The sequence below is a fragment of the Mytilus californianus genome, unplaced genomic scaffold, assembly GCF_021869535.1.
Source record: "Mytilus californianus isolate M0D057914Y unplaced genomic scaffold, xbMytCali1.0.p SCAF_7, whole genome shotgun sequence".
Taxonomy (NCBI): Eukaryota; Metazoa; Mollusca; class Bivalvia; order Mytilida; family Mytilidae; genus Mytilus; species Mytilus californianus.
The window spans coordinates 82,518,839-82,531,325 of NW_026262723.1; the positions used below are offsets into that span (position 1 = coordinate 82,518,839).

Genomic DNA, 12,487 nt, shown 5'->3' on the forward strand with positions numbered 1-12,487 from the left:
TAAACCACACTGTCAAAACCCATTACTGGACTTGACACAACATTAAACAAAGGGTTGACTCCAGCATGAGCGATGGTTGTAACATTTAATGATAAACGCATCAAATTGAAACATACAACACTAGTATTAGCACGTTATCGTAAGATTGCTGTTATTGGGCATATTACTAGAATTACAAATTCACTTAGGTGATCTATCAGAAACCAGAATTGATATGTAATCGACAGATGGTCGTTGCTAGCATAATTTCAAAATCTATCTTGTTGATACAGCTAATAATAGACTTGACATGGAATCGTACCTGAAATGCGGTGTGTACATCACTGAAACGCATAAACATCCAAAAAACATATCCCAACATATTATCGTCAATAATAGACTATTGCCTAAACAATATGACAAGATTTAAATTACCTTCAAGCCTTGACAAATTTTTAAATAAATAAAGCCTAGACTATATAAACATATTGCAAAAGTCTCTCAGTCACAAAACATTAAGAAATGACTTCAGGCAACTATTGAAGAGGTCCGCGACGTGGGCCATGTGTGGATAACTTGTTTTATGAGCACTCACCCCTTTTATCGACCAGTTTAATAACTTTTACACTTTACTCTGATACCGACGATATTTTTCAAACTGCAGCGTCATAAATAGTACAGGGAGACAAAATTCAAACAGTTACGTAGTTTCGAATTCTATACCAAAATTGGTATTAATGTTCGCGCATTTTACTGAATACAAGCGAACAGTGAATAAAGTTATCAACTGGATCAACATATTATATAAATATACAAATAAGAAAAATTGTTAACATCATACGAAAATCTTTATTTTATATTTTAGGTTTGTTCAAGCGGATGGACAACAGCATGGAATGATGAGCATCAAGTTCCATATGCATATTCTGGAGATCAGTGGGTTGGATACGACAACGTTCGAAGTGTAACGATAAAAGTGAGTAAGAAACAAGTCAGACAAGTAAATACGTATACACGCAAGCGATAATAAATACGGCGCATGGCAGTGACTGATTCTTTCGAACAAACCGAGAACTTTTTTCAAAGGATAAATATTTAAACACGCAAAACTTCCATCAGTATTTTATAAATTTAGGCGTGCATTGTGTTGATTACATCTGTTATTAGCAATGTAAATTGTCTCAATCATAACAAAAATATTGTTTGTGAATAAAGAGCGTACATCGGTCATTGGCATTACATTATGAGAACATGCTATGTATAAAGACAATACAAAAAAAATAGCTATAACTTTGAGAAAAAAATGAAAAGTCATATACTGATTTTTGCTCCTGTTGATAGAACTATACTTGTATGACATCAATATGATTTTACACAATTTTTTGTTTCTACATCATCCATCATGAGGTATTCTTGATACCGTAAGTTGTGGAAGACAATTACATAAAATGTATGGCAGCATACTAACTGGATCAACAATTTGCAGCATACCAAAACCTCCAAATATGTTGATAGTCAACTATGAATAAGCCAGTTGTAAAATTATTTTTATTACAGCTGCGTGGTATTTTAATGTTAAAATGATTTTAAATTATCATTTGTAGCCATCCGATTACGGAAATCTAGGATGTCCAACTGATGAATGTTGCCGTTTTGATATTTTCTTCTAAATACTTTGATATTTGAATTAATATATGTTTAAGGTTCTTACTTGGTGCGTAGGTTGAATATACGCAAAATTTGCATTTTCGTCTTTCTTTTTATTTTTTAATGGTTCATGTGAGGTAAGCTGGTAATTCTCGTACATTTAACATTACAGTGATCGTTAAGAAAGTTTTTTTTTACAAATAAGAAATCGTGATTAAAAAATATATACATTTTCAGGCAAAGTATATTAAAGAGAAGGGACTAGGAGGTGCTATGTTTTGGGCTCTTGATTTGGACGACTTCACAGGGGATGCATGCGATGAAGGCGTTTATCCATTGATATCAGCTGTAACAAATGAACTCACGACAAATGACTCACCCACACCAAAACCAGTAACTACAACCTCACCAAGCTCACGTCCTCAACCGTCAACAGGTAATTATTTTATACATTAAAATTGAGAATGGAAATGGGGAATGTGTCAAAGAGACAACAACCCGACCAAAGAACAGAAAACAGCCGAAGGCCACCAATGGGTCTTCAATACAGCGAGAAAATTCCGCACCCGGAGGCGTGCTTCAGCTGGCCCCTAAACAAAAATATGTACTAGTTCAGTAATAATGGACAAAACAATTATTGAAGCCAGTTCTTGTTTTAAGAAGAAAAAAATTACAACTTTATGTATGACTTGTGTTTCATTTTTCATGTACACTAGTACCAAAATATTTTGAAAGCAATATACATGTCAATTCAAACCAACAGTGGTAAAAATATACAGCCCAACTTGCTGGCTTGACTGAGTCATATTTCTTTTTTTATAAAATTCTCCTTTGATAGATTAAAAAATTACTAGGAAACTAAGGTTCCAACTCTCTCATGCAAAGTTGACCTTCAATGAAGTTGGCTATTCGTTTAAGATCCCTTTATTTCTAGGTTATATAGCTCCTTACGTTTCTACATGTTTATACATCCCTTGCTCTTACATGTTTGGGTTGCAGCATTCCTAGTGAGGGTTAATCCAGTAAAGCGCTTCTGACGTACGAAATTTATTAAATGTTATTTCCATTTCAAATTATTTTTCTTGTTAAAGCCAATGAAAATGTTTGATTAGATATGAAATACCAATGAGTTTAACCTTTGTTATGTACGTTATTACATTGAAATTAATGAAAATGTGGTAGTGCCATATTATCAATTTGTCCTTTGATGACACGTTAAAGCAATAAAAAAAACTGTACAGGGCTGCAAGTGCATAAAGCAAGCATTACCTGAAAAGATCTTGTTTAAGATGTATTGTTATAAAAAAAACATAAGATTATTCATCAACCGAGAACCAAAATTCCACAATATAAACTATTTCAATAACTCCCACTATAATGCTATATTTTAGTATGTAACACAAGTATCGATGCGACACATTATCAAAATTGTGAGATTTTAGCTGCACCATGTTCGCATTTTAAGGTCAAGTTACAGTAAATGGGCTGTGTCACAGATTTTGGTAACATTTTGCATACAACTCGTTGAACTATAATAACGGAAAATCGAAAAAATAATGCATTTATCTCTTTTATTTTCTGAAATATTACGGATTGAATTCTTTCAAAATAGGTGAACATTAGTATAGAAAGCTCATACAATCGGCGAAAAACGTTCTTAAATTTTTTTTAAATCATCAAATCACCAATTTTAAATCCATAGATTTTTCAGATATATCATATGTTGTTGATACATAAATTACCGTTATTAATATAAAATAATCATATGGACACCGACGGAACACAAACTGATAAGATATTATATATATTTTGAAGTTACGAACTATAAACATTACTGAAAATTCGAAAGAAATAGACTATGTTGGGTACTTCCGAAAAAACCATACTTTTCTATAATTTCATAATTGGAAATGAATGAATCGTCTTTACAAATGATAATCGTGGTTGTTAGATTAACGTCCAGTAGCAAATTTTCATGTAAGTACTGGGCGAAAACACATTCACAATAAATCCAATATTTCTATGTTCTGCAATTCGAGTCACTCGGGATGAGGGAGGGAAATTAATACTAAAGCTAGAAATAAGAATATGTTAGATAGTAATCTTCATAGAGTTGTTTCTTTGATTCTTTCGTGTGCAGAAATCGTTACGCTATACCTACCTACACGAAATTTATTGGCTATACTTAAGGTTGTTTTGGTTGATTAGCTCTACAACGTCTGTATTAGGTTATGGATTTTTAAATATTTTGGCCTCTAACATCACTGAAGAGACATTAATTGTCGAAATGCGCATCTGGTGCAGTAAAATTGGTACTGTTTATATTATTATTTTCTCTTCTCTTAGAAATTTGGATTATCCCTCTTTCAGCAATAAAATTATTATCTTTTGAGAAATGTAGAATTTATTAAAAAAAATGTTTACAAAATGTACTATGTTCACAAGTTATTAAAGTTCAAAATATATCTATATATGTAACACAATGTGGTAGAGAACATTCATTATCTAATTGCATAACGACAACTATGTAATTCATTAACAAATTGTACATGTGGTGTTACAATTATTTTGACAATCGTATTGAAATAACCTTCGAACAATTTATCGGATGGGCAACAAAACAATTACAGAAGTGACCATTGACAAACTTAAGTGAATATTGTTCCAGTATAACTATTACATGTATTCTGCGGACAAAGGTTAACCTTGTCCGAAACATGCAACCTAAATCATGTGTCCTGTGGACATTTAATAACCTTGTACAATACCAGGAACACAGACTATATAAATACTAGGAAAGAAAAAAAAAAGATTAGATTCCATCAGGTCTCTCCACTCGTGGGTAGACAGGAATTCATTTACCACCAGAATTTATTTTTGTCAGGACCGAAAATATACCACTTTACGATTACGTGTCCGTGTGACAAATTGTGAACTTTCGAACAATTTCACATTTGAACTTTTGAAACATTTTAAAAATTATATTTACGTAATAACTTATTATTGTATTATCAAATCGACTTCGTTATATATGGCCCAGTGTAATAGTTTTTCAAATTTTGAAATATTTATTTTCTTAGCTCTCAGAATATTAACTTAGAGAAACTGTAGCTATACAAATTTCATAAAATTAACATTTTAAAACTAATTTAATGGTTTTACAGGTTTCCACAGAGTATGTTACTTCGACAACCAGGCACAATATATCAAAAGTCCGTATAAGTTTACTGCAACACAAATAGATGTAAACCTGTGTACTCATATAATCTATAAATATGCTAAAATAGTAGGAACTGAAATCATGCCTACAGAAATTAATGATTTAGGAAATAGTGGTAAGTAATGACCATAACCCTTTCTAAACCAATATGTTACATTTTCGCATTTGATAAAGTATTATGTGCCTTTTGGCAAATGTATATCAAGTTGGTTCATTCCTCCTATTCCCACTTTTTATAAATCTGGTAAGAAAAGTTAGAATTTCATGTGGGAATAGGGGGAAACTTGTGCAAACAAATGATTATACTGTATAAACATTGTTTAATCAACTTTTAATTGACAAGTGTTTTTTTGGATAAGTAATAGGTTATTTTTGTATGTGTATGAATTCTGTGTTTTTAATTAAAATAAATAAGAAAGAAATGGGAACATATATTAGTAAATTATTTTAGTTTTTTTATAACACAAATTCAACAGTAGATTCAAGCAAGCATTATGATATGAAACAAACAATACAAGTTAACAGCACTAAAACAAATCACACATTGTAGCACACACATTAGAAATTCACTGTATATAAGTCTATTAAAGTTTATTAATCTATTCAACGTGAAGAAGGTGGGAGGCTGCATCACCAAACTGTACTGTTGTGATTTCCTGGTTGCGGTGTCTAACCTTAAGCTCTTCTAATCTGTTGTTGATTTCGACATACTTTCGTTTTTGGGCCACTCTCTTCCCACCGGCTGCATACTGATCATGGTCAGGCATGTTTCAGTAGTTTTATGAGTTTAAAGATGTTTGGATGTGGGTGCTGGACATGTTTCTTCAGCTTGCTGTACCATCCCTCTAGATGATGTGTAGTCCTCGGTCCCTGTGTTGTGTAATGGTCCCAAAGGTGACTGTTCTTTTCGACCCAGTATGTTGTTACATAGTCTATAAAGGCTGTGTAGTTGATGTTAGTATCAATCTGATCTATATGTCTGTTGGGGCATTACACCACACATCTTCGACCTCAGCAGTAGGTACAAGTGGAAGGACAGCGGTACGGCGTACTAGTTGATGAATGTTGTTGTCTTCCTTGTATTGAACCTGAATCCCTGTTTCTTGTGTTTTTCTCCATATGCATTGTGTGAAGTCGAGAAAACAGCCTTTTGCGTTGATGCCAGGAAATACAGAAAAAGCTGCATTTCAGATGGCGACTTCATAGTCCAGGAAGATAGTGGTAGGCTGAAGTTGTAGTTGGTGTTGGTGGCATACATCTTTGAGTAAAGTCAGGAACCTTGTGTAAACTAGTTCGCTCTTGGCTGGAAGTAAACTGTGTACCAGTAGATACATTGCGCCGTCAACCATTGCGTGAAATGTGTAAAGTTGGAAGAATAGACTCGGACAGGAATGGGTCACCTTTAGTAGTACGTGCCCAAATACCATCTATGCTGATTTCATCAACAGTTTTTGGTAAAACTGGTAGGTTCTTCTTGCGTTTGTTGTACATGGAAATCTTGCAAGATGGGAAAGTTTGTTATAATATTATCTATCATCAATTTATTTGTTCGGGTGACAATTTTTTAAGTTTACAAATATAATGATGTTTTAATCTTACTTCTATTTATCTGACTTATTCTTTATTTTTAAGTAATTCTTTGAAAAAGAAAAAAACATATTACAAATAAACAGTATATTAAATTATTATTTTTTTTTTAAATAATATTATACTTAAACAGTGTAAGAAATATGTTTTCTTTTAAAAACGACAGGTAAATCTTAGGTGAATTTTTAATTAACCTTGATTGTTATAAAAACAAATTAGTTTATCAAAACATCTATTGTTATTTGCATGTGGGAATAGAAGGAATAGTGATTTTTAAAAAGTGGGAATAGGAGGAAGAATCAAGGTTCATTCATCCTATTCCCACTTTTTATAAATCTGGTAAGAAAAGTTAAAATTTCATGTGGGAATAGGGGGAAACTTGTGCAAATAAAGGATTATACTGTATAAACATAGTTAAATCAACTTTTAATTGACAAGTGTTTTTTTTGGATAAGTAATAGGTTATTTTTGTATGTGTATGAATTCTGTGTTTTTAATTAAAATAAATAAGAAAGAAATGGGAACAAATGTTAGTAAATTATTTTAGTTCTTTTATAACACAAATTCAACAGTAGATTCAAGCAAGCATTATGATATGAAACAAACAATACAAGTTAACAGCAGTAAAACAAATCACACATTGTAGCACACACATTAGAAATTCACTGTATATAAGTCTATTAAAGTTTATTAATCTATTCAACGTGAAGAAGGTGGGAGGCTGCATCACCAAACTGTACTGTTGTGATTTCCTGGTTGCGGTGTCTAACCTTAAGCTCTTCTAATCTGTTGTTGATTTCGACATACTTTCGTTTTTGGGCCACTCTCTTCCCACCGGCTGCATACTGATCATGGTCAGGCATGTTTCAGTAGTTTTATGAGTTTAAAGATGTTTGGATATGGGTGCTGGACATGTTTCTTCAGCTCTGTACCATCCCTCTAGATGATGTGTAGTCCTCGGTCCCTGTGTTGTGTAATGGTCCCAAAGGTGACTGTTTTCTGTTCGACCCAGTATGTTGTTACATAGTCTGTAAAGGCTGTGTAGTTGATGTAAGTATCAAAGTGATCTATATGTCTGTTGGGGCATTAAACCACACATCTTCGACATCAGCAGTAGGTACAAGTGGAAGGACAGCGGTACGGCGTACTAGTTGATGAATGTTGTTGTCTTCCTTGTATTGAATCTGAATCCCTGTTTCTTGTGTTTTTCTCCATATGCATTGTGTGAAGTGGAGAAAACAGCCTTTTGCGTTGATGCCAGGAAATACAGAAAAAGCTGCATTTCAGATGGCGACTTCATAGTCCAGGAAGATAGTGGTAGGCTGAAGTTGTAGTAGGTGTTGGTGGCATACATCTTTGAGTAAAGTCAGGAATCTTGTGTAAACTAGTTCGCTCTTGGCTGGAAGTAAACTGTGTACCAGTGGATACATTGCGCCGTCAACCATTGCGTGAAATGTGTAAAGTTGGAAGAATAGGCTCGGACAGGAATGGGTCACCTTTTGTAGTACGTGCCCAAATACCATCTATGCTGATTTCATCAACAGTTTTTGGTAAAACTGGTAGGTTCTTCTTGCGTTTGTTGTACATGGAAATCTTGCAAGATGGGAAAGTTTGTTATAATATTATTTATCATCAATTTATTTGTTCGGATGACAATTTTTTAAGTTTACAAATATAATGATGTTTTAATCTTACTTCTATTTATCTGACTTATTCTTTATTTTTAAGTAATTCTTTGAAGAAGAAAAAACACAGGAATAGTGATTTTTAGAAAGTGGGAATAGGAGGAAGACAACATCAAGTTAGACTTCGATGTGTTGACCAATTAGAAATGATTTTGATTTTTGATTTTTTGTGTTTTAACGCCACTTTTAAGCACCGCTTTTGGGCTATTTCGTGGCGGCCAGTTTTTATTGGTGGAGGAAGCCGGAGTGCCCGGAGAAAATCACCGACCTTCGATAGGAAAACTGACAATCCTAGTCAATTAAGATTGCAGTCGAGTGCACCCGCACGAGCGGGGTTCGAACTCACAACCTCAGTGTTGACTGGCTAGTGATTAAAGTAGTAACTACTTAGACCACTCGGCCACCGAGGCCCCTCCAATTAGAAATGACACAATCGGAATTCATTTAAGACAATTCAATTCAATGTTTTATTAAAGTCTCATCTCTCAACACGTACAATCGATATTTATACATTGTAAAACAATACTAAATAAATGAGAGCCATTCTATACAGAATTATAAGAGACTGTTAAAATGCATTGATATAATACATTAAACAATATGGAATAAAGTACTATTTATAATTATATTTAAAATTTCTACGTCTTCTTAAAATCAAATAACAGGTTTTGGCACACACACGTATCATATTTACATCTGAGAATAAAAACACTAACTTTTGGTTATCATTTAAAGTATTAAAATTTTCATTAAAATATTCAGCAACATAATATAAATGGTTTCTAAAATCGTCATAAAGAGGACATCTAAGTAAAAACAATAAGACACGTATTATTTCATTATATACATATTACAAATTGTTCATAAATCATATCCAATTTAGTGATGATATATTTAGATTTTTCTGTCAAAGAGTACAGTTTGAAAGTCAGCCTCTGTCAGATTTGTAAAGGGTAGTTATGTTGTCATACAAGCATGCACAAGTATTAGTATATACAAAGGAAGTTTTGCCAATTTGTATGTTTGTTTTATGCAGTTAAATGCCACGACTTTCAGGATGTTGGCACGACTTTAATCTATATTACTAAAATAACGAGGTCCAATTTGTAAGCCGGCATGACGTAAAAAGACGAATCAAAGAATTCAACTTTATATAGAACTATTACAGGATGTTGATTAAAATTACACCATTCCAGGCCCTTTTGTTTTCTAAATAATTAATATTACCAATAATTAACAAAGTTCCGTGTCGAATCCGACATCGAGACCAATAGTACCTGTTGCCTAATCTGTACGTTCCGCCTCTGTCAGGCGCACCAGCAAACGGTGTATTTTGGGATTTGGTATAAACACTGGTCATAATCACACCTGAACTTCGTCATTATACAGGGATTGACACTACTTTAATCAATCATTGACCAAAAAACATCTACAAGTAGATTCTGGTTGTGGTAAGAAAACCAGGACGGATTCAAACAGAAATATTTTGAAAGCAGAGAAAACTGTGCACCTTATAATCAGCGTTACTTTATCACATGACATTGCGAGTACTTAAAATCCAGACTGAAAATAAGGCGAAGGTACTTTAATTCAGTCACAAACCCGCGATGTCGCGGTTGTGTTCTAGTTATTATAAATATAAGAAAATGTGGTAAGATTGCCAACGAGACAACTTTCCACCAGTGACCAATTGACGTAGTAGGTATAGGTCACCGTACGGCCTTCAACAAGGAGAAAAACCATTACTGCATAGCAAGCTATAAAAGGTCCCGAAATAACAAATGTAAAACAATTCAAAGGAGGAAACTAACGGTCTGATTTATGTACAAAACAATAAACGAAAAACAAATATTATATAATATACAGCAACAATCGACAACCACTTAATCACAGGCTCCTGACATGGGACAGGCTCATACAAAAATGGCGGTTTTAAACATGTTTCCAGGCGCCCAACTCATCCCCTAACCAACGAGACAACTTTCCACCAGTGACCAATTGACGTAGTAGGTATAGGTCACCGTACGGCCTTCAACAAGGAGAAAAACCATTACTGCATAGCAAGCTATAAAAGGTCCCGAAATAACAAATGTAAAACAATTCAAAGGAGGAAACTAACGGCCTGATTTATTTACAAAACAATAAACGAAAAACAAATATTATATAATATACAGCAACAATCGACAACCACTTAATCACAGGCTCCTGACATGGGACAGGCTCATACAAAAATGGCGGTGTTAAACATGTTTCCAGGCGCCCAACTCATCCCCTAACCTGGGAAAATGTTGTAACAGCACAACATAAGAACAAACTATAAAAAGCAGTTGAACAGGCTTCTCTCACCTGATCGATACAAAGCACAATAACAAGTACTGGAATCTAGTTCAAAGACAATAACAACTAATTAAAACAAATCATGTATCTAGGACTAGAATATCAATCATTACACATCCAAAATCGTAAGTATGCTTAAACGAAGAAGGAAATCCGAATTCCCAGGAGAAACTACTGTAACAGTTGTTGTGTCAATAACTGAGTTACTCGAAATCATAACTGTTGTTCTGGAGGACCTCTAATTTTTCAATCGTTCGTTACCAGCTACTTTGATTTCGTAGAGATACAACTGAACGGAGAAGGTCGGTGAGAGGGAAATGTAATTGTCGATTCGTAGACCCGCAAAGTCTTGGGGCTTAAGTATTTACATTCATTAAGATGTTTTAACTTTTTTGAAGAAAAAAATGAAAAACAAGATTTTGAGCAGCAGATATTCAGGCAAATATCACAATTTTCAATAATATTCTGCCAATTATAAAAATACATATATATATATATATATACTTTGAATTCTGCTTTAGCTAATGTTGTAACGATCCTGGGAAAGTTGACCTAAGACGGTTTTTTGACTGTTCTACTTTCCCTTTTGGTTTTTATGTTCTTTAACTTTTCTTTATATCATTTGATTTCAAAAGTTTGGTCTCGAGTGATCATAAAAGAAGAATTCCAGAAACATGTGTTAAGCGAACGGACATTGAATAGCATGCGTATTTCTCTACCAATCCCGACTCGAAAACATCCAACAATTACTGGTGACAACAATAATCACTTTCGCATTAAAACATCTTTTGATAACGTTTGTTATTTGTTGTGTAAAAACCGAATCGAAACAGTTGCAAGTTCAAACCAATTACGAAATAAAAGAGAATTGAACATAACAAATTCTGAATAGTGCCGAATCTGGCTAAGCTGTTATCAATGATTGGGGATGAAAAATTCAAAATGTTTTGAGTGATTCCACTGTACTATGAACGGCAAATTAAAACAAAAATGACCGATTCATTGATATTTCTTGGTATTCAGAGGATATTTTTTGGGTTTATCGCAATTCAACGTATAAAGTAAATAAAATTCAGAAATGCGTAATGTGCATCAAATGAATTTTGGAATTAAACTTTGCATTACTAATCTGCTTCAAATTTGCGATCATGATAATTCCTATCCTATGTGTTTAACTTCTATTGGGATCTAAGCGATATTCCAGATTTTTTTCTTAACTTTTAATGGATCATTTTTAATTAAAGGTCAGTATGCCGAAGTTAAAAGACTAAGACGGCTTAAATCTGATATAAAGATCCTTCTTGGAATCAATTCAGAAATGGCAGACCCATTTAGTCAAATAGCACAAACTGCTGAAAGTATGGAAGAATTCGTTGTTAACTTACTACTTTTTGTAAGAAAGAATGATTTTGATGGTATTGATCTGATGTTTGACTTCCAAGGTTCTCCTGGTAACAAGGCCAAATTCACAGACCTGATTAAGGTGTGTACAATATCTACGTACAATGTTAATGTATTCTTTACAGATACGGATCCAGGAGGCGAAGCTCCCAAACAAGGCAATGTTTGGAGTGCCCCCTGCCCTCTAAATCCGTTTCTGCTTTAAAGAGGAAATATTGGCGACTATAGTATTTTCCAAGAGCGTAGACGTTGTTTTTGTTTTCCTGACAGGAGTGTTCTGAACGAGGGCAAAAGACATGACAGTTCTTTCACGAGTACTTACTATTAGATACAGAAAGTTCTATTTTTGAAATAAATTTGGAATTACAATTTAATACATCTAAGAGCTAACTTGTAAATATGCTATAAACGGTTGCATGAACTTACTCATACATGATGGAAAACACTCGCACTTATATGAGATTAAACAAAGTCTTAAATAAACACATGTCCTTTAAAATGTATAAACAACCTTAATAGTCTAAAAAGTTTGAATATATTTTATCTTACACATTCCCCAAACAATAACTGATTTCGGCCGTCCGCACAATATGATCACACATATAATATTATGTGAATGCATTTTGAGATG

General features: G+C 33.6%; 1 protein-coding gene across 4 annotated transcripts in view; it reads left to right on the forward strand.

Moving 5' to 3' along the window:
* Positions 1 to 12,487, forward strand: part of LOC127709317 (acidic mammalian chitinase-like) — a 109,544-nt gene that overhangs the window by 11,294 nt on the left and 85,763 nt on the right. For all 4 annotated transcript variants that reach the window (XM_052214780.1, XM_052214778.1, XM_052214779.1 and 1 more), the window contains exons 8-11: positions 845 to 955; positions 1,864 to 2,062; positions 4,791 to 4,961; positions 11,700 to 11,938. In XM_052214780.1, coding sequence (XP_052070740.1) covers positions 845 to 955; positions 1,864 to 2,062; positions 4,791 to 4,961; positions 11,700 to 11,938 — 720 coding nt within the window. The remainder of the gene's footprint in view (positions 1 to 844; positions 956 to 1,863; positions 2,063 to 4,790; positions 4,962 to 11,699; positions 11,939 to 12,487) is intronic.